At 44.0% G+C, this 23,870-nt stretch overlaps 1 protein-coding gene across 1 annotated transcript in view; it reads right to left on the bottom strand.

Annotated features, from left to right (window-relative positions):
• The window catches only part of Oxct1 (3-oxoacid CoA transferase 1), a 134,748-nt gene that overhangs the window by 96,489 nt on the left and 14,389 nt on the right, over positions 1-23,870 (bottom strand). The window contains 4 exon segments of the mRNA NM_001127580.1: positions 6,412-6,472; positions 8,848-8,954; positions 12,828-12,977; positions 18,123-18,258. Of these exon segments, the coding sequence (NP_001121052.1) occupies positions 6,412-6,472; positions 8,848-8,954; positions 12,828-12,977; positions 18,123-18,258 (454 nt within the window).

Genomic DNA, 23,870 nt, shown 5'->3' with positions numbered 1-23,870 from the left:
GTGTTCCCACACTCTGTCACAAAGAGAAACAATAACCATCCTGATCACTTCTGCTAAGATAATCCATGAGGCTTTATTAACACAAAGGTCTCGGAACAGAGAGAAGAGTCACAAAACCTAAAGTGTTCCCGTCTCCAAATCACTTTCTCTTCCCATCTGAGTCTCACTGTCAGACTTCGGCATTACTGTGCTGTCTGTTACTATAAGGAAGTAACCTGTCTACAGGAAACGCAGGGACAGAGGGGAGCAGAGACTGAAGGAAAGGCCATCCAGAGACTGCACCACCTAGGGATCCATCCCCATATACAGACACCAAACCCAGTCACTATTGCGGATGCCAATAAGTGCTTGCTGACAGAAGCCTGGTATAGCTGTCCCCTAAGAGACTCTGCCAGAGCCTGACAAATACAGAGGCGGATGTTGGCAGTCAACAACCATACTGAGTATAGGGGCCCCAATGGAAGAGTTAGGAGAAGGACTGAAGGCACTGAAGGGGTTTGCAACCCTATAGGAAAAACAACTATATCAACCAACCATTCCCACCTAGAGCTCCCAGGGACTAAACCACTAACCAAAGAGTACACATGGAGGGACCCATGGCTCCAGCTGCCTATATAACAGAAAATGGCCTTACTGGCATCAATGGGATGGGGAGGCCTTTGGTCCTGTGGAGGCTCGAAGTTCCAGCATAGGGGAATGCTAGGGTAGTGAGCAGGGAGTGGGTGGGTGAGTTGAGGAGCTCCCTCATAGAAGCAGGTGGGAGGGGGATAGGATAGAGGTTTGCAAAGGGGAAACTTGGAAAGGGGACAGCATTTGATATGTAAATAAATAACACCCCCCCCAAAAAAAAAACAAAATAACTGGGGCCTTGAACATAGCAGACAAAAACAAGGTGTTCAGTGTGTAGGTTTAGAGACTAGAAGCCAAGATCAGGTAGCCCATCAGTACTGCCTCTGGTGAGGGTTCCCTTGACTTCAGAACAACATGGAGAGAAAGCAAGATGGTGGCCTTAAGCAAGCCACGCCCTAGACGAACTCATTCCAGAAGATTAGTATTAATCCCTCTTAAAGGAACCATTCCTATTACCTCCCACTAATCCCCAAATCTTAGTCATTCCAGCAGCCCTTAGCTTCCTCATAGTGATGACCAGATTTCACAATATGAGTCTAGGTGGGTCAAATCACATCCAAACCCTAAAAAAGCCTTAACCTTTTATGGAAACTATTATAAAATGTCCTGAAAATAAAAATTAAATTTCACCGAGCTCTGAAGAAGATATCACCACTACCCTCTCAGGTGCTCATGTAAGGCCAATGCCCTGCCCAGAAGACAGTTGGAGTATACTTTTGCTCAAAACATATACTATGTATTTATGAGATTCTCAATGAAAGTTGTTTTTCAAATCCCTATAAATAGGTTAGAGAGATGACACTGCAGTTCTCCTACAGGACCTAGGTTTAATTCCCCAACACCCACATGGTGGCTCACAAACTTCTCTAACTCCAGTTCCTAGAGATCCAATACACTTATCCGGTTTTTAGAGGCACGGAATGCATGTGATACATGAAGGCCAAACAGCCATACACATTCAAAAAAAAAGGTTAAAAAAAAATTGAAAATCCTGGCTGGGCATGGTAAAGCATGCCTTTAACCCCTGAACTTGGGAGAAGAGGCAGGTAGATCTCCGTGAGTTTGAAGCCAGCCTGGTCTACAAAGAAAGTTCCAGGACAGCCATGACAGGATGACGGATACCCAACTGCAGGGAATGTTGGGCTGAGGAGGGTTCGTTGTGGTCCCTGCTTACAGTTCTGTACGATCATGGCCCATCTTGAAAATAGACATCTTAAGCACAATTTTGCAATATCATCTGCACCTCATTCTTTGCCTTTCTGTACTCTCCACCCAGACACAAGACCTGTCAGCTTGGAGGATAGCAGATGTCCCCTCATCTTTTCCTCAAGTCACCCTCCTAAAGAGATGGGGTTTGCCTGCCAGTGGTACAGAATATGAAGTCACAGTTTTCAAAGCTTTGCTCTTATGGATATGACAAAAAGAAACCTTAGGATATCATTTTAGAAAACACATTTTTATGTCATAAGGAACACAGAATTTTAAAAATAGGGAGACTGAAAACATATAATTACCCTCACGGCAGTTGCTTCTGAGGATAAGGCACACTCTTATCCTCAAATAGACAATTCCTAGGTCTGCAATCTCTATAAGCCAAGCAGGCGTCTGTACACAGTTGTATGTTGCTATGCCCTTGTGATGTAAACAATTCTTTTGATAGGCAATTATATTAATATATGTAAATATAAGGATTATGAAATAGAAAGGAGCTTAGCTTGTGAACACAAATATACTTATTTTAACTAAAAATAAAAATTAACTAAGATAGTTGAAAGGGTGTTGTGTAGATCTTTGTTTTATAACACCAACTCAAACAGCTGATGGCCCTGATGCATACACACAGCACAGGCTGATAACACACACACACACACACACACACACACACACACACACACACACACACAGACCAGTACAGGCTAATGGCACATACACACACACACACACACACACACAGAGCACAGGTTGATGGCTGGCACACACACACAGAGCACAGGCTGATGGCACACACACACACACACACACACAGAGCACAGGCTGATGGCACACACACACACAGCATAGGCTGATGGCACACACACACACATAGCACAGGCTGATGGCTGGCACACACACACAGCACAGGGTGATGGCACATACATACATACATACATACATACATACACACACACACACACACACACACACACACACACACACACACACAAATAAAACAGGTTATTTCAGTCACGGGCGGCACTGGCAGCCTTTGGTGGCTGAGTCAGATGACCTTTTCTGACAGTACACACAAGGGCGCTCCAGGCTGCATTATCTGCAGTCTCCTAAGTGAAGCACTCCCCTCTCTCCTCTAGGTTTTCTTTATTAAGCATGAAAAAAGAAAAAGAAGGAAAAATAAGCAGATAAAAGGACAGGGTTAGTGGGCTGTGCACAAAAACCACTGGGACAGGGTACCAAAGGATGCTGGGAAGTTGACAATCATCTTCCTGAGACAGACCCAAACAGACCCCAATGAGCCAGCCCAGGAGACTAGATAGCCCTTGCTACTCCTTGCTGCTCATGTGCTGTGTAACACCCAGGAGTCACTCTGGACTGGTTTTACTCATCAGCTTGTGAAGTTCATCAGGGACAACTTCACCCACTCAGAGAGAGGGAGGTCCAGAAATAACAGTCTGGGGCTAAAAAGAGAAACATCTTTCTGGCTTGTGTGCCAACATGGGTACCCACTTCCACTGTCTCTCTTAAATAATTATCCAGTTCCTTCAAAGGGGCAGACAGACATAACCAGAACTGAGAGGGCTGCAGCTTCGTGGGGAAGCACCCAAAGGGTTGCTGCCTTTCAGAAAGATGCGTGTGCAATGGTGTTCACACATCGCCATTTGCTTCTTTGTACTTTGTCATAAGGGTGTCCAGAATGCACCAGAAAGAGAAAACAGATCTCTAAATGCAAGACTGTTACCTATACAAAGTAAAAATAATAATACCAAAGGTGGTCTGATTTTCTCCTTTTCATAAACATGCTGGTTTATTTCTTGGTTTAAAACATGTATCATAAGTGAACTATTGTATAACTGAGTAACACAGATTGGTGCATGATTTACAGGATTCAAACACTTGGTAGATGGAGGCAGGAAGGCCATATGTCCAAATATAGTTTGGGCTATAAACATAGTTGAGACAATTATCTTTGCCTCTGCTGCCTGAAATAAAGGATCTACCACAAGGATACTTCCCACCATGTAAGATACTATTCGCAGTACGAGAGTGACCTCCAATGACCCGATATAGGGAAACTGAAAAAACTCAACAGAACGAGCAGAATCCAAGAGAAAAAACTGAGTAAATTCAGAGGGCCACTGCTTACAGGCTGACTCAAAGTCACCTTCAAGGTGGGTGGCACAGGCGCAAAGAAAGCTAACAGACTGAGCGACAACAACAACCCACTTGGTTCCGGTTCAATATCACGCAGGAGTTTGAAACTTTATCCATTTATGGTGACTTGAGGTGTTTACATAACATAATAAAAAAGAGTAAATGTTTTTACTCCATTGCCGCTCCACGTAATGATGTAGTTAAGAATAGCAATCCACCGAAAGAGTGTGCAGTGTCTGGCACATAATACGTTTTCACGGTCGACGTTTAACACCCAGAACACTATGCAACGATCTCCCCAGTTTCATTTATAAACGCCACACCTCTGATGAAGTCACAAGCATCCTTTCCATTCAGACTACCACAAAACACAGTCACACGGGGTGGAAGAGAGAGAACCTAGCATTCTGAAGGGCAAGAAAGATAATGGCCTTAACAGAACCCAGGAGAGAACAAGAAAAGCACAGCTCTGGCGTTCTCACTCTACTTAGAGCAATACAAACACCAGAAAGTTACAATAGAATTTCGCGTCTGAAATGTACAAGATTTCAAATTTAAAATTTTCAATTCCAAATTACTTTCTACTTTCGAGAGCACTGTGGCAAGTTAGTCTAAGCGTGTGGACCCTTTATGGAGAGCACACAGAGGAGGTTGGCTCAAATACTCCTATTGCCTCAGACTGTTCTGTTTAAATTCCTCAGACAAAATGCTATATGAAGTGAATCTTGATTCCTTATTTCAACAGAATTATTCGTTTGTTTGTTAACATGGGTGTTTTGCCTGCATATATGCACACCAGAAGAGGGATTAGATTCCATGACACTACAGTTACAGACAGACCTCAGTTATAGACAGTTTTGAGCTCCCATGCTGGGAATCGAACTTAGGACCTCTGAAAGAGTAGCTACTGCTCTTAGCCACTGAGCCATCTCTTCGACACCACATCTTAATTCAGCTTTTAGCCCAGCTTTGTTTAAGAGACCTTCCCAGGAGGAGTATGGTGTAGGTAAACACGGGAGCTGCCAGCCACAAAAGGCTACTGAGCCTCTGAATGGTGACCAGCATGGCCTAAAACCTGAACTTATACTGCCTTCAGTTTTAGTGAATACAAATTCAAAAGTCACATCCAGAGGGCCAGTGGCCAGCCTATGACGCAGTGCCATTAGCTGAGAATGGCTGCCCCAGAGCGCCAGCACCAACAGGATCCTAATGCGGTTCTGGGTCAGCCAGGATAGAATGCTGTGACAGAGAGGATATTTCTGATGTAGAACAGGGAGGGGCAGTCTCTCTTCAGGCTCAGTTCAGTAGCTTTCTCTCCTTAGAACCAAAGACACTCTCTTGCTAACTACATTGTCTCTTGGACAGCAAAAAGTTTGTTTTCACTCCTGTAAGAAAAGTGTTGCTGAAAGGAAAAGGGTTATAGTAGGACAAAAATTAAAAGAGAATTCTGCTCATGATGATGCCAGCTTCTGGCTGATTTGTAGAAGTCTGTGAAACTCAGTGTGAGGCTATCAGTTATGTTAAGCTATGTGGTAGGCCTTTGTGCTGGCCGAGTTTTGTCAACTTGACACAAACTTAGACAGATGTGGGAAGGGAAGTGGAAATCTTTATCATCATCATCATCATCATCATCATCATCACCACCACCACCACCATCATCATCATCATCATCATCATCACCATCTTAAGCATACGGTTGGTTATGCCACTATATACATTGTACACCATACGTTAGCCCAAGCTAAAAGAGGGTATTGAACATCCTGAAACAGGAGTTACAGACCATTGTGGGTCATCATGTGGATCCTGAGAATCAAACTCTGGTCCTCTCGAAGAACAGCCAGTGCTCTTAACTCCAGCATAAGTAGTTACTTATACAACCATCCCTGTTAACGAGTTCCCAGCATCTACATCAGGAAGCTGATCACTTTCAAGTGGTGTGATTTCCTACTTTACCGGAATACCATACACTGTACAGTCATGTACCTATGACTGTACACACGCTCACCTATGAAACTACAGTGGTCCCATAGGATCATACAACTAAGTGATCTGTACCTACCTTAGTTGGCATAAGTCTATGATATACAACAGTAAAATTACTTCTTGATGTACTCTCAGATGATTTCTTGCCATTCAGTGGCACACGACTGCCTATTAACTCATTTCGGGATTTTCATCTTATTATATTCAAAGACCATATTACTTTTATATGCCAAACAGATATCCTAAGACAGTGTAGCATTCTAGTGAGTGTACGGTTGACTGCAAGGCTGTCAAGTATTATAGATCTAAACTGTATATTAGAGGGAACCTGTCCATAAGTAAAATAAAACAAAAGCTTGTCCTTATTAGCCCTCCTGAAAGCTAATGCAGAAGAACCGGCCCCATTAGTCGCGAGGCGTCTGTTCTTACCTCCACCACTGTGGTTCCTGCAGCTTTGCACATTGGCAAATTGAAGTTTCTTGCACTTTTCCTGTATCAGAGAAGGAGGACAGAAGAGGGAGAAAGATCAAAGGCAAGATGTATCTCTTTCAACTTGAAGACGCAGACTTTCAGTCTTCTAAGAATCTATGGGTCTATGAGTGCATGACTCACACCTATCTTTAAAGTTCTCATGGCCATTTCATTCAGTCTACATGACTTTTATAGTTGTTGGAAGGGAAGTGCACAGTCAACAGCTTTCGCACAGAAAAATAAAGTGGGTGTTCATAAATATCTGAAATTAAAGTCCTCTAGTCTTTTATTGCTCCCATAGTTAAATAGTTCACTGAGAAACTTTAAAAGTTGAAATAGTTAGGGAATGTCCACTACAGAGATGTAGCTTGGTGGTAAAACACTTACTTGGTGTGCACCAGGCCCTGAGTTCTAAACCCCAGCACCAGAAAGGGAAAGAGAAAGGGAGAAAATGCCAAGTGCTTCACAGAAGGTCTGAGCTTTCCTCTGAGAGGAGCCTCCTCTAGCTGACAGTACATGAACCACTCACTGGTGCTGAGCAATCCCTTCCAGTCCTTGGGAGTCCTTGTTCAACTTTGTGGTGTCGGGAGCAGCTGTCACAGTGACTGAATGAGACCTGCATCCTAAGATCTAGAGCACTTGAGAGCTTTCACTTCACACCGAAGCACGGTAACCACCAGCACCTACACACGGCAGCTTACAGTGGCCCAAGTTAAGTCTTCAGAAACCACAGCCAGGCATCAGAGCACGGGGTGAAATTCTACAAACATCTTCAGTAGTTAACTGTCCTTTGGTATATAACTTCGTTCATCTTTTTTTTTTAATATAAAGCATCAGAACTCCACAAACATCACACTAAAGGTCAAAGAAAGCAGGAAAGATGTCAGTCAGATGTCTGCCTTGAATTTCCAAAAGTAGCTGTATGCCAAAAGCCTAGAATTCAAGGAATCAGAGCACCGATATCTCATTGAGTTCTTCAGAAATAAGAAAGACAGGAAGGAAGGAAGGAAGGAAGGAAGGAAGGAAGGAAGGAAGGAAGGAAGGAAGGAAGGAAGGAAGGGAGGGAGGGAGGGAGGAAGGGAGGGAGGAAGGAATAAGGAAGGAAGGAGGAAGGAAGGAGCCACAGAAAATTTTACTGTGCTTGATGCTAAACTGTATCTGTTAAAAAAAATTTAAAAAAAAAAAAAAACCTTCATTTAAAGCAGCAAATAACAAAATTGAGGAAGATCATATGGCTCACCTCTTATATACGGAGCCAAAGTGGTCCAACTTTCAAAGCACAACTATCTAATCTACAAGCCTAAGACATTAAATACCCGTAATTACTTAGAGTTCAGTATGCGAAGGTTAATCAAAAGACAGGAGAATCATGTAGGCCTCTGGCTATCCAGAAGGAAAACAAGCATTTGTAAAGACAATTAGCTTTTCAGACAGAACCTTTAAAAGGCTGTCCTGGGAGACATCAACTGCACAAGAAAAAAAATTGACCTAAAACTATTATTAGCGGTTTTTCCCCAAAACATCAGAGCAGTCTTGACATTTTAAGACACTGTTTAAAAATAACAATTTTAAAATTAAAGATAAGTGCTGGCTGCTGTCACGTTTGTTAAGAAAATACTCCTGGTGACTAAAATACAGATGGAAAAAAAAATAGTTGTATGCAGCTGTGTACAAGAGTGCATCGGGGGTTGGGGATTTAGCTCAGTGGTAGAGCGCTTGCCTAGCAAGCGCAAGGCTCTGGGTTCGGTCCCCAGCTCCGAAAAAAAGAAGGAAAAAAAAAAGAGTGCATCGATCCAGTTCTTTTTAAACAGGGTCTCATGTATTCTGTGCTAGCCTCAAACTCATTATACAATGAACTTTGGACTTCTGATCTGCCTACCTCCACCGCCAGCCCCAACGGCTGGGAATGTCAAACTATACTGGTGTTGGGAATCAAACCCAAGGCCTGAGGCATGCTAGCAAGCACTCCACCAACTCAGCTGCAACCCAGCCCTGGATGCAACTATTCAGCAAGCCAATAAGTTTAGCACATCAGCAGGCACTCCATGTTCTTCTGGACACTGTGCACATACATACACAGGCACGTATGACGGTAAGCCATGTTAAAAATGGTCAGACGGCACCTCACCATGACATCCACCTCTGCTGTCGTAATCTAGAAAACAGTCTTTGCCATGCACCGCATTCATTTAGTTTCATTTCTTCTTTATCTGAAGTGCCAAGGACAGAGCACAGGGCCCAAAGCGAGCACTGCGCCTGAGCTCTAGCTCCTGGCATAACCGATTACCCAAGGTAGGAGGTGAGGCTGGGGGCTCAACAGCTAAGGGACAGGGAGGGATGCCTACAGTAGTATGCTCCCCTTTGTCCTATTGTTTTGTTTAACCGTCACAGTACCTGAAAATCACATTTCCTGCCCGGTCTGCTTTCCAGGCCTTCACCAAAGCAAAGTCTCCCGTGATGGCTTCCTCCAAAATAAAGTGCTGACCTCGGAACTCCCTCACCTGCAGGAGTCAAATAAGCACTGTCAGATGTTTGTGCAGGATGAAGACGACTGTGCCCTGAAGAGCTCACACGAGGAACAGAAGCCTAGCGACCCAGGCTTCTTCAGGGAGAGGAAACTCAAGAGACTTCTTCAGAAGCATAAGGCTTTCTCAAAATAGTCCAGGGAGGCTCCAGGCAGAGAATGTGAGCATGGGTCCCACGGTAAATGCAAGTCTGCTGCGCCTGAGAAACTAAAACCTGCACAAGTCTACGTGGTAAACTGTGTTAGTATCCATTTGACTGTGTGCCCCGGTTACCTTTGAGACAATGGATTAGACCCCTCTTTCCTTCTTACCGACCCCCCTCCAAATTATAACGTGTAAGTTACACGAAATGGCTTACCTATTGTTTCTCTTTAACTGTGATCTATAATTAGTGTTGAGAGAATTGAGGATCACAAAAAAAAAGCAAATTAGCTTAAAAAGAACTGGAGTGTCACCCTACTGTGCGCACGACGCAAACCTCCTTTTATTAACATCTTCATATACCTCTTTTGATAGATTTTCTTCACATAAAATCCCTGTGTGATTCTTGCATTGACTCATAGGATTTCTGTGCTACTCTAAGTGCTGGTTTTAACGAATCGCATATCTCCAGTCATTAGTGATATAATACAATGCTATTGACTTAAAAAAAAAAAAAAAACATTTACTGCCTTTCGGGAGAGAGTATAAAAACAAAACTCTCCTGTGCCATTATGTTCTTCCTGTCTTTTCCCCTTGGAGATTGGCCTCTGGGAATTAAAGTGAGAACTGAAACAGAGCCAGAGAGAGCTGGATCTGTTGTGCATAAATGCAGGCCCCGGAAGGCAGAACTCCACTCGCATTCCTACTGCGCCCTCTAGTGGAAAGCAGATTGGGTGCACTTTCTAGAAGCTTCCAACACAACATCGGGGTACAATACCTTCTGCTTTGCTTTGTTTAGGGGTTCACGAGATTTGAGCTTGGGGTCTCATCCCATCACCATATACTCCATCACTTAGGTTCCAGCCTTACTTTTAGAGTTTCAAACACTATTTTGTAAAGGAAAGTTTCTCCAGAGATATCTAGAAAACAGGAGCTATGAAAACCACCAGTGAACACTGACTAATGTGAAAATAGATGACACTAACCACACATCGACACACAATTATCTTAGAGGTTTGTTTGTGTATTTCAGAAGTCATCTCTGTGGATGTCAACAATGAGGCAGGTAGTGGCACATGATTACAATCCAAGCCCTTGAGAGGCAGAGGCAAGAGGACAGCTGGGGGATTCAAGAGAAGCCTGGGTCAACAAAGCCCCAAAAACTCCAGAACAAAGCTTTCACAAAAGGAAGCAATCAAAAAAATCCACCAGTGATGAAGGCTGTGACGTTGAAAACACAGTATTTTCTAAACACGTTACCTAGCGTTGCCTGCTCTAACCTTCAAAGAGGGAAGCAACAGCTGTACCAAGCTTACTTCTGTGCTCACTTCAAATGGGGTTCGGCCTCCAGTTCATCTTTAGGTTCTTCTTGAGTCCATTCCAATTAGATTTTGCCAGTGACCTCGCATATCTGCACACTACAGCTCATCCTTCTTCCTCTGTCCCAGCTGCTCCTCTTTTTATTTTCCAAATTCACCAGGCTCCCTGATTTCCTCTGGACCTCCTTTCCCATCTTCCACTGCAGCTCTTCCTTTTCTGCATGGCCACTGTTAAAGAGTGGCTCTCCATCCACACAGTGGCCCAGGACACTGTCTAGCCCTAAGGCCTACATGCACGCCATGCCTCCTGCTCTGTAAATTTTCTGACCGGAGTCGCCAAGCACTTCCTCTTGAGTCTCCTGAACTTACGTATACCTCTTCCCCAACAGAATGAGGTCTTTGGTTACCCCATGCCCTGACCATCTCAAAAAGTAGCAATCTTGTTTCCTGCCCTCGTGTCACATGTCATGGCTCTACCATCAACCTCTGACCTAATTCTCATCACGCTGCACAAACTCAACTTCTCCACGTTATCCTAGTGACCTTCACAAGACCTAACTTAGAACACACCACACTCCGTACACATTCCACTAGCTTCTGACCACAGTGGATGAACTCGAAGCTATGAGAGCAGACTGCAGACAGAACAGAAATTGAGGTCAGAGACTGAGGGAGGCAGGGATGGAGAGAAAGAGACAGACAGACCGAAACGCACTGAGAGAGGTCAGAGAAGCTGAGAGATTGATCTTTATAAAAGTTACAAAGGTAATAAAGTCATGTACCAGGCTCCAGACACAAATGAAAAGTTAGAAGAGAGTCTAGCCCTCCGCCGTCTCTTAGGGTATGTTAATGTACATTTTCTAACACGCTATCAGAATATGCACTTTTATCATATGCTCCTAAGCTTCATTTTCATTTAGTTCCTGGGGTTGTCTCTCTTATCAAGAAACTTATAAACCTAATTTGGCAGTGTAAAAGTGAGACTAAATATCAAAAATAAATTCTTCAATTAAAGCTTCAATCAATATGGGTTGCTCCCTGAAAAGGAGCAAAACTCCAAATGGGAGAAGACACAGCTGGGACAAACATCAGACAGTGAGGGGCGTGGTCTTTGACCTCCTGTCTCCCCTGCACAGCAACGGTACCAGTTGCACTACGTTCCACACTCATGGGCATCCCCATTTACTAGGTCATCTCCCTAGACATGGAGCCCGAACTGCATCTGCCTCCAGAGATTCCCTTCCTTGAGCCACCAGGACAAAGAGAATGGAAAGGCACTTTTAAACTCAGAACAATGTACTGGTCTGTGTATTTTTTTTAATTGCTTCAAATCTAAACTATGTCAAATACTCTTTCCAGAGGTCTACTGTTGTCTAATGATTAAAGTTGCTCACTCTAAAGTACCCCATCCTACCGCACAGTCTAAATTAGCACAGGCCAGACAATGAAAAGGCTGCACTTATGTCTAAGTGATAAAGTATGAAAGGGATCATTTGGATCTCTATTCCGTTATATAACTGTAACTGTGGCCTGTTTTACATGCTTCCAGATAAATTTCACATTTCTTCTGTTACTTTATTTTCTTTCGGTCATGTTAGGAAATCTGAGCACAAGAGCTTAACATAGTATACAGTAAACAACTTCCAGTTGTTTTTTTCTTTTAATAGGGACATAATAATCAATGGTAAATGTTCTAACATTTGTTAAAGCCTTTTGGAAAGTCAGTGTACTTGCTGGTTCTGTGTGTCAACTTGACACAATCTGAAGTTACCACAGAGAAAGGAGCCTCAGTTGAGGAAATGTCTCCATGAGACCCAGGTATAAGGCATTTTCTCAATTAGTGATCAAGGAGAGGGCCCAGCCCATTGTGGGTGGTGCCATCCCCGAGCTGGTAGTACTGAGTTCTATAGGAGAGCAAGCTGACCAAGCCAGGGGAAGCAAGCCAGTAAGTAACATCCCCCCATGTCCTCTGCATCAGCTCCTGCTTCCTGACCTGCTTGAGTTCCAGTCCTGACTTCCTTTGGTGATGAACAGCAATGTGGAAGTGTAAGCTGAATAAACCCTTTCCTCCCCAACTTGCTTCTTGGTCATGATGTTTGTGCAGGAATAGAAACCCTGATTAAGACAGTTAACTAACTCTAATTAGTATATTATATATAGACTATAGCTTCCTTCAGAAATTCAGTTAACTAATCTTAATTATTGTTTAGTGTATAAATAATTCTCTTACCCTACTCATTCTAGTTTCCCCCTGTGATTTAAGTATGAGCAGACACTGCAAGCCTCACCTTTTTGAAAATGAATGACTGTTTTATCTCACTAAATGAGTTCACACAGAATCTCTTGGTAAATTAATTTCATAGAATCACACGGGTGGGGAGTGTCTTACCTCTCGTGGCTTGCTGGCAATGGCAACACTGCCATCTTTGTTATATTTGATGGGTGATCCTCCCTCTTGCACCAGGGTCCCATACCCTGTGCTGGTGTAGAAGGCAGGGACGCCAGCCCCACCTGCACGGATCCTCTCTGCAAGAGTGCCCTAGGAATGGACAACCAACAGCCGTGAGAAGCCCACAAGGTGCACTTTGGACAGGGAGCATAGACCCTGTTAGATGTGGCTCCCACTTTCGAGAGGCTCACCGTCCTGCAAAGTGCATAGCAATGTACGAGCTCGTGAATCCCCAGACGAAGGCATCAACTAAAGGTCAATAACCGCCCCATTCTCAATCCACATTGGAATGTAACTGTTCATTTGTCTAGTTGTGCTTTCAGTCTCCAGACCCTACCCCCACACTGGTCTCTCAACACCCTACAAATGCTCACTTGAGTATCTTAAAATCAAATTTTAAACTTAATTATGTAAATTTAGCTCTATTTTTTTAAATGCTAAATTTTCTTTTACCATGTGTCACCTGTAAGCATATTTTTTCATTAGTAGCGGTAGGTATGGCAGAGTGGAAAATATTTGCTATTTATTTATTTACTTACTTACTTATTCACTTTACATCCTGCTCACCTCCCATTCCCACTCACCTCCTCCCACAATCCTTCCCCCATCTCTCTTCCTCCTCTGAGTGGGTAGAACTTATCCCCCTTATCCCCCCTACCATGGCACATCAAGTCTCTGTAAGGCTAGGTGCATCCTCTCCCACTGAGGCCAGACAAGGCAGCCCAGCTAGTAGATCCCACAGACAGGCAACAGGTTTTGGGGTAGCTCCCACTCCAGTTATTCAGGACCCACATGAAGACTATGCTGCACATCTGCTACATATAAGTGGGGAGGCCTAGGTCCAGTCCATGAATGTTCTTTGATAGGTGGTTCAGACTCTGAGAGCCCCAAGGGTCCAGGTTAGTTGACTCTGTCTTCCTGTGGAGTTTCTATTCCCTCTGGGGCCCACAATCTTTCCTCCTATTCTTCCTTAAGAGTCCCCAAGTTCTATCCACTGTTTGGCTGAGTGTCTGCATCTGTCTGAGTCAGCTGCTAGGTGGAGTCTCTCAGAGGACAGCCATGCTAGATGCCTGTCTGCAAGCATAACAGAGTGTCATTAATAATGTCAGGAATTAGGAGAAGCCCTTGGTCCTGTGAAGGCTTGATTCCCCAGTGTAGGTGAGTGCCAGGGCAGTAAGGTGGGAGTGGGTAGGTGGGTGGGAGGGGGAGCATCCTCACAGAAGCAGGGTGAGGGAGATGGAAGAGGAGGGAACCAGGAAAGGGGATGACATTTGGAATGTAAATACATAAAATATCCAATGTAAAAAGGAAAGAAAGAGTGTCAGGAATCGGTCCTTGCCTATGGGATGAGTCTCAAGTTGATCTGGTTATTTCTTGGTCACTCCCTCAGTCTCTGCTCTGTCCCCCAGCCCTGTATTTCTTATAGACAGGTTAAATTTTGGGTCAAAAGTTTTGTAGATGGGTTGGTGTCCCCAGTGCTCTGTTGGGGTTCCTGCCTGGCTACAGGAGGTGGCCTCTTCAGGTTCCACATTCCTAATGCTGTGAGGCACAGCTAAGTCACCCCCCATTGATTCTTGGGCACCTCCTTTGTCCCAGGTCTCTGTCTCTTCCTGGATATGACCTCCCCACCCCAGTAAGTTGCAGATTCCCATTTACTCTCATGGCCATCCCTCCTGCTCCTGATCCTGAACACCTCCCCCAATTCCCTCCCCATTTCCTTTCCTACCCAGTTCCCTCCCTCCACCTGCCTCCTATGACTGTTTTATTCCCACTTCTAAGTGAGATTCAAGCATCCTTGCTTGTGCCTTCCTTCTTGTTTAGCTTCTTTCTGTCCATGGAGTATAGCATGGGCATTCTGTATGTTATGGCTAATATCCACTTATAAGTGAGTACATACTATGCATGTCCTCTTAGGACTGGGTTACTGTCTCGGGGTTTAACTGCTGTGAACTGACACATTGACCAAGGCAACTCTTATAAAAATAACATTTAATTGGGTTGGCTTACAGGTTCAGAGGTTCAGTCCACCATCATCAAGGCAGGAGCATGACAGCATCCAGGCAGAGATGGTGCAGGAGGAGCTGAGAGTTCTACATCTTCATCTGAAGGCTGCTAGAAGACTGACTTTCTAGCTAGGATGAGGGTCTTAAAGTCCACACCCACAGTGACACACCTACTCCAACAAGTCTACACCTCCAAATAGTGCCCCTCCCTGGGCCAAGCATATTCAAAGCGCAACAATTATCTCACTCAAGATGATATTCTCAAGATTCATCCATTTGCCTACAAAATTCATGATGTCTTTGTCTTTAATAGCTTAATAGTATTCCACTCTGTAGATGTAACACATTTTCTTTATCCAGTCTTCAGTTGAAGGTCATCTAGGTTGTTTCTAGTTTCTGGTTATTACAAATAAGGCTACTATGAACATAACTGCGTAAGAGTCTTTGTGGGATGGTGAAACATGTTTTGGGTATTTGCCCAGGAGTGGTATAGCTGGGTCTTGAGGTAGAACCATTCCCAGTTGTCTAAGAAACTGCCAAATTGATTTCCAAAGTGGTTGTACAAGTTTGCACTCCCACCAGCAATGGAGGAGTGCTCCCCTTGCCCCACACCCTCACCAGCATCTGCCCTCTTGAACTTTTGATCTTAGTCATTCTGATGGTTGTATGATGAAACCACAGAGTTGTTTTGATTTGCATTTCCCTGATGACTAAGGACTCGAACATTTCTTTAGGTGCTTCTCAGACATTTGAGATTCCTCTGTTGAGAATTCTCTGTCTCGCTCAGTACCCATTTTCAATTAGGTTATTTGGGTTGTTGGTATGTAACCTCGTGAGTTCTTTATATATTTTGGATATTAGCCGTCTGTCAGATATAAGGTTGGTGAAGATCCTTTCCCAATCTGTAGGCTGCCGTTTTGTCCTATTAAGAGTGTCCTTTGCCTTACAGAAGCTTTGCAGTTTCATGAGCTCTCGTCTATCAGTTGTTGACCTTAGAGCCTGAGCCATCAGTGATCTGTTCAGGAAATGGTCTCCTGTGCAATGAGTTCAAGGCTATTTCCCACTTTCTCTTCTACGAGATTTAGTGTATCCTGTTTTGTATTGAGGTCCTTGATCCACTTGGACTTGAGTTTCATGAAGGTGATAAATATGGGTCTATTGTCATCCTTCTACAAGCAGACATCCAGATAGACCAGCACCATTTTTTTTCCATTGTATGGTATTGGCATCTTTATCAAAAATCAAGTGTCCACAGATATGTGGGTTTATTTCTGGATATTTGATTCAATTCCATTTGATTAACTGTCTGTTTCTGTACCAATCCCATGCAATTTTTATCACTATTGCTCTGTACTACAGCTTGAGTTCAGGGATGGTGATAATATTTGTAATGGTGACACCTAGCACGCTAAGGCAGGAAGATTGCCATGAGCTTATGGCCAGCATGGGTTACATAACATGTACTAGACCAAACCAGGCTATGTAAAGTTCAAATTTACTTTAAAATTTATTTTATATCATTTCATAAGTGTTTTATTTATAAAGTTATCTAAGCAAGGAAAATTCAAAGCCAAGAAAAATATGGCATATGGGAAAACCGGTTGTTAAATGCTGGGAGGGGAACAGTAAGTAACACAACAGGTTACTACAGGCTCTGAGGTGGTCTGAATAGGAACGGTCCCCACAGACTCGTGTGTTTGAATGCTTAGCCCACTAGAAGAGCTGCTATTAGGAGTGCAGCAGTGTTGGAGGAAATTATGTCCCTTTGGAGGTGAACTTTGAAGACTCCTATGCTCAACCTATACCCAGTGTGACACACAGTCTCCTTCTGCCACCCAGGGTTCAAAGTGTAGAACTCTCAGCTCCTCCAGTGTCATGTCATGCCACCCCATCACTGTCACGCTTCCTGCCATGATGATAACAGACTAAACCTCTGAAACCGTAAGCCAGCCCTAATTAAACGTTTTCTTTATAAGAGCTGCCATGGTTACGGCATCTCTTCACAGCAATAAAACCCTAAGATTTGAATATTTGGTTCCCCAGTTGGTGAAACTGTGTGAGAAGGATTGGGGGAGTAGCCTTGTTGGAGGAGGTGTGTCACTGGGGATGGGCTTCGTAGTTTCAAAAGTGCATGTCATTCCCATAGCTCTCTCTGACTCCTACTTGAGGATAAGAATATAAGCTCTCAGCTGTTTCTCCAGTGCCGTGCCTGCCTGCTGCCTTGCTCCCCACCATAATGGTCATCCCCAGCTGTTTTAAGTGTGAGAAGCAAATTCCTGTTGTTTGAGCTACCCAGTCTATAAAGGGACTTTTGTTTTGTTTTGTTTCATTTTCCTATTGAAACCCAAGGAGACTAGAAACGCATATATTAGCCCATTCACACAACTGTAAATAGAAATTGGGTAACAGTGAGCATATCCCAGCACTCTGACGAGAAGAGGCAATAGTACCATAGGTAAGCTGGTATGACTATCATATCGCTAAGCCTCAATTAGAAAGAACAATCCCCTATGCCTGTCTTCTCCAGACTAGCATGTATCTGATCATTTCCTTTTACAAAATTCTGCTACATTCCACCCTTATCAACTTGACAAAACTGTAAAGGGACATTACCACAAGGCAGAATGGTGCGCTCAGTTGCAGAGACAAAGGCAGAGTGTCTAAGGTGGAACACTGACACACTGAGTGTGGAAGGCCTGGCTTTACCCAAAGGGCTTCAAAAGTTCCCTTCAGTGGGTTAGAATTGGGGAAACAAGTGCAGACCTGGATTGTGCCGATGGCTGGCTCTGTCATCAGTCCCTGAAAGGCCTGGGCTCTGCGCCCAGCACTTGTGTGAAGCACTTGCACACTCAGACAAGCTTCACTCTCCTGACATGAGTCAGCAAGATTTGAGTGTTCAAAAATTTCCAACATGACATTCATAAGATCTGACTTTTAGGACAATCTCAGACATTTCCGCAGGTCCTTTTGTTTGCTTCTGACTCAACGGACATTGTAGTGTCATATTAAAAATTGTATCCAGCAGCTTGAATATTTTCTACTTAGAAATACCTAATCTTCCACAGATCCAGAAAACATTAATCCTCCACAACAGAAGTGACCTAGACACATAATCTCTTGGTTTGACCAAATACCATCTCTCTGTCCTAAACAACAACAAAAATTTAAGAATGAAAAAAGGAAGTTTTCTATAAACCAGTACTGTGAAACAACAGCAGAGAGATTTCCTTACCTGAGGCGTCAGCTCTACTTCTAGTTCACCCGATAAGAACTGTCGCTCAAACTCTGCGTTTTCTCCCACATATGAGGAGATCATGCGTTTTATCTGCTTAGATCGAAGTAAAAGGCCCAGGCCGAAGTTGTCAACCCTGAATGGAAAGGAAGGGAGTTGATAACTATGAGGCCATCTGACAAAACACTATTACCACTTGGGTTCTTTTTTTGAGATGTGAAATTTTAATACTTTAGAAGAAAAGAAATCTAAAGAATTCTAGCCACATTTTCCTTCTAGCCCTTACCACTGCAAGACCATCACAAGGCTGCTCTCCTTCCTCCTTTTATAGATGAGGAGAGTAAAACTTAAAAGGCTAACAGGGATCCCAGCACTTGGGAGACAGAGGCAGGTGAAGTTCTAGGTATGAGAACTTCACTGGTCTACATAGTGAGTTCTAAGATAGACAGGACTATGCAGTAAAATCCCATCTCAAATCCCCCCAAGACCTCAGAGAGTAAAGGGCAGAGCTAACACCGTGCAGCCCACATTCATCCTACAGCTCCAGCCACACGTTTATTCTCTCTCCCACTGCAAAGTGATCTTCAGATAGAACCTAAGCAAAGATGCTTTGAAGGCATCCCAGAACTCTGTGCAGGGGCTCCCTGTGTTCAAGTGGAAGGGACAGGTCCTGCATTAGGAGAAAGATGAGCACACTCATTGAAATAGGACCCAAATTATACATAAGTCTAGGAACATTTTTTCCTATATCATAGACATTTTACCTGACAATATCTACATATTTGAATGTTCTCAACCCTCTCAAACGAAAAGATTGCAGGTAGCAAAATTAATCCTATGTTTGTTACACTACATATATTTTGGTTTAATATTGTAAAGATTTCAGTTTCTTCTTAGATATGGGCAAATACTATTGACTTTTTCTAGATGAAAATCCCCTGGTGTATATATTTCCTCTTCATTTCTATCATATTTTCAAAGAAAAAAATTGTACCTACATCTTAAAGCACAATTCATGTGATAAGGTAGACTAATTACTGAATGGAAGCTTGCCCCTTCCAGTCAGCTTCCCTGCCTACTCACTGGTCTTGGACATTCACTGCCTAACAGAGAGAGAAAACAAACTTTGTGGGTTGGTTTGTCTGTCTGGGACAGTCTCCCTATGTGATGTAAATCAGCCTGGAACATAAGACCCTCCTACCTCGACCTGCCAAGTGCTGGGATGCAGGCCTGACTATAAAATACTATTTTTAAGGATGAAATACATTTTAGAAGTGAAGATCATACTGAAACAACAGGATAGGATCATATAACAAAGATGTGACTGTATAACTGAGACAACAAAGGAATAATTATATAAACAGGAAAAACCATGTCAGTTTGCAAGGGCGTGAAACAAAGAATGTGCTCATGTGCTAAGACAAATGTATACCAATCACTTAAGGGAGTGGTGGCGGGATGCTGTTAATATTGAAAAAATAATCTATTGACATTGAAAAAAAATATTCCCAAGTGCTACTGAGTCATCAGTTCCTCTTGGATCTTTACCAAACCAGAATTCATGCTTAATGTTCACTAAAAGACATATATAATATAACCATCAACGCAGTGTCCATTACAGGAAAAATGAGAGCCTCTAAATGGCCCATCCACAGAATAGGTTACAGTCTATCCAGGCAATGAGTCTATAGAGCAATGAGACTGCATGATGGACCAGCACTAGCCACCATGGACAGACTCAGGCAGAATGCTAAGCTCTACGCACTTCTTTTAATGAGAGCTTCAGACTTTTGACAGGACTGCTGTGGGTGGTCCAAAGTGTCCATAATGTAGATGGGGCAGGAGGATGACAGCAGTGACTGCAGGCATGGGGAAGGGGGCTTCCTGGGGACTGGTCCTGTCCTGTGTCTTTGTACAGGTGTTGGCTATATGGTCGCACAGCTCGTGAAGTCCCGTTGGTACCTCTGCATAAGGTCAGTTTTCTATACCACTCTATACTTGGTATCTATGGTTTTGTTAAAGGATAAAACTGCAACAAAAGTCCCAAGGTGGGGACTCTGAAGAGAAGTGGGGAGGGGACAATCGGGGGAGGGATTTGTAAGGGCAGGACTGGGAGAAGAAGAGGAAGGGAAGCTTCGATTGGGATATAATGCAAATAAAAAAATAAATTATGAAGAGAAAACTGCAATGAGATTGACCATGAAATCCCCTTAGGAACAGCAGCCTGTGTTTCTCCTCTTGATGGCCATGTTCACGTTCTGATGGCCCCTGTCACTTGCAGCTCGTGTTGTCTGCACAACAACTCATTCATCTGGCAACCCAGACTGGGTGCTTACTCCACCCTAGAGGAGGGATGTCCGCCTGTACGCCTACAGCCCCGAGAAGGCCCGTCCCTGCGCAGTTCTGGGAGTTCAGAGGAAATAAACAGTAAGCCCGTAATTACACCAGGGTGAGGGATGTGTTAAGTGGTGTCTTTGTAGTTCGTGATGGGAACACAGAAGCTCAAGGACGGTGGATGGAGAAAGGGGGTGGAGAAAGTCTAGTCCACCTGAGGGCAGAAGGTCATACAGAGGGGAAAAATAGACAGAATCCAAAGGAAAACACAGTTTGAGAACACAGTCAGAGATGGGATCCCGAGGCTACAGGCTCTTGCTCAGGGCTCAGCAGGAACTGGATGGGGACTAGAGGCAGGAGTGGGAGGAAGGCAGGATTGTGATCTGCCTGGAAGGACTTCATCCTGAAGGACAGAAGACGACCATTCAGCTGAAAGGTGGTAGGCTATACCATGAAGTCCTGAAAATGACATCAAAGGCAGCGAGGTCAGTTAAAAGGCTTGAAGACACAGTCCAAACCACGGTGAGCATCTGAACTAAGGTGGAGGCCACAGGAATGGAGAAGAGGGGGTCAATCAAGAGACACTGGGGAGATGGTTCACCCAGATGAGCTGCCTGGCAGAGACACTGATCTCCAGCAGAACTGTGGCTTTAACCTTGGAACCTAATGGAAGAGTGAACTGGGGCTAATTAATCTAATGGCCCCTATCGGCATCAACATCCACATGATTAGCATGCAAAGGCTAAGTGTGGCAGCCGGTGTGACAAAGCACTAGCATTTCTTTCAACAGTCACTTGCCTCCTCTCTGTTACCAGGCTACCAGTGACCATTTGGCTCACATGGCTCCTTCCTAATCTGTAGGCTCACTCTTTCCCTCCCCCACAGCATCCTATCCTGTATACCATATCCCTCAAGGTGCATATTTAACAAGGTACTGCTAATTAGTATTCTCTGCTTATTACCCACCAAGGGCACAGAAATATTTACATAATTTACACCCAGTCTCTTTTTTTTTTCCACAAGCAAATTAAAGGCTAAGTAACATGTACTTTTCCTGCCTGGTGTAGTTTCCCTTGATGAACTCCAATGAAGTCCATAAAGGAGATCGCACACAAGGTTGATTTCACCTCGCCTAGGACAAAGACAGACACTGGCAGGTCTGTGACTTCTCTATCCAATCTTCCCCGGCATATGGAAGACAGTAAGCAAACCCCTACCCAGATAGGATTCTACTTTGAATGTCTTTAAGGTTACGGGGGAAACAGCCTTATGGGTTAATAATATACTTGTCCACTAGAGGTCTCCAGATACCAGAGATACTGTCTTCCCAGTGAGAAAAAAATTTCTGTTGTTTTTGTCCCTCTGGTTTTCTTTCTCCTTCCTCTTCCTCCTTCTCTTTTCCCCACACCCTTCCTCAAGTGTTTGTTTCTAACCTGCTCCTAAGGCCCAGGCCTTGCTTCAGGTGAGCAATTCTCCTCCTAACTTAACTTCTTTCTGCAGCCTGGCCCGCAGACCTCAGAGCAGCGCCCTCTTGGAGATGGTCAGAACACCAAAAGTGATCTTTAACTCTCTACCCACCAAATCTGTCTCCACAACCTGTTTAGGAATCAAGCCACATCTTGCTCCCGCCTCTACCTGGTACCCTCTTACCTGGACACCAGGGCAACTCATCTGTTTCTGCTTCTGCCTCTACAATCAATTTTGAACATGGCAGATAAATAACACCTTGTAAAACGCAGAGGTGGAAACAGGACAGCACTCTGCTCAGAGTTGTTATTCATTCAGAATAAAGCAAGGAGTTCTAGAGTAGCAGGCAAGGCCCACTAACTGCTTGCCTTCTATGTCCCTGACCTTAATTCCTTCAGGGTTATTCTTCTGTCATTTCTGTCTCTCTGTCGTCCTTTTGGCTCCCCAAGCCCTACCAGAAATATTTCCCCAGGGGCCCGTGCTTGTCTCTGAAACTATTCTCTGCATGGCTCCTCTCTCACATCCTTCAGGTGTGGGCTCGGAGGTTACCTTCGATTGCTGATAGAGGCCTCTCTATTTGGAGGTTCCCAATCCTCTTGCTTTTACTCTGTTTCTTTTTTACCCCATGGTACAAACTTTCCAATGTATCAGAAAAGGTGCCCAGGTAATACTCTGCTGTTGCTTTTGGCTGCAATAGTGGTGGTGGTGGTGGTGGTGGTGGTGGTGGTGGTGGTGGTGGTGGTGGTGGTGGTGGTGGTGGTGGTGTTTTTTGTATTGTTTTGTTTTGTTTCGTTTTGTTTTGTTTCTTCTTTCATTTCTGCATCCCAAGCACCTGTGAGCTACACAGCACATACAGGGGACTGCAGAAATACTTGGTGAGCACTTGTCAAAAGAATGTATTACTGCATTCCATGTGCCTCTTCCAGCCAGAGCTTCTCTAACAGAAACAAACTATTCTGTGACTAAGTAGCCTGACAAAAAGCAACTTAGAGAAGGAAAAAAGCATTCATTTAGCTTAGAATGCCAGGCTATGGTCCCCCACTGCAGGAAAGACAAGGCAGGAAATTAAGCTAACACAACCACAGTCAAGAGCAGGAAGGGAATACCACAGGGACCCTTGCTCCCTCTCAGCTAGCTTTCTTCCCTCGTAGGCTTCAGGATGCCCTTCCTAGGAAGTGGTACCACCCAGCATGGGCTGTGCCTTCCTCCAATCCAAACAGTCCCTCAAAGATATGCCTATAGGCCAAACCGATCAGGATAAGTCCTCGAGAAGATTCTCTCCCCAGTGAATGATGGCTGACATCAAGTTGACAGTCAAAGCTGATCACCTCAATCACTCAGTATTTCCCTGTGGATCCACTGCTGGCTTCCAGTCTGCTCGGTAGACAGGGTGGCCAGCATACACCATGAACCAAGGAGCTCTCTTGCCACTGCCTCCTGCTTGGGCTAAGTCTAGGGGAGATACTTTCTGGGAGAGTAGAGGCTAGAGAACAATGATATCAGGATCTGTAGTACTCAGGCTCTTCCCCACCTTCTATGTATAAAACTTCTAAATGCTGGCCCTCTTCAGGCCTCACAGGCATGGGCCAGTGGCAACAGTACCCTTCTGTTATTATCTACAGAGTTATTGAAGGGTCACACTGTTTTCATTCCGCTATATCTGTCCTTTTAAAGGAGCCCCTTTGGTAAACTCCTCAGTTACCAGGAATAATATCCAGAGCTGTGACTAATAAAATCACAATCAGAAAACGACCCATGAGGGTGGATACAACCCATTTGGCTCCTGTAGTTTTAAATATCCGAAGCTCCCTCCAAGCCTACAGAGTCCACTCCAAAAACCCAAACACAGTTGGTCATTCATTGACTTGGAAATTTTTCTGCCCACTCTTTCAAACCTCTCTGTTTATTTTTGCAACACATTACACATTTTAACTTGGCTCTATTTAA

This window comes from Rattus norvegicus, chromosome 2 (genome assembly GCF_021556685.1).
Source record: "Rattus norvegicus strain SHRSP/BbbUtx chromosome 2, alternate assembly SHRSP_T2T, whole genome shotgun sequence".
Taxonomy (NCBI): domain Eukaryota; kingdom Metazoa; phylum Chordata; class Mammalia; order Rodentia; family Muridae; genus Rattus; species Rattus norvegicus.
This window is presented reverse-complemented; position numbering and strand designations above follow the sequence as displayed.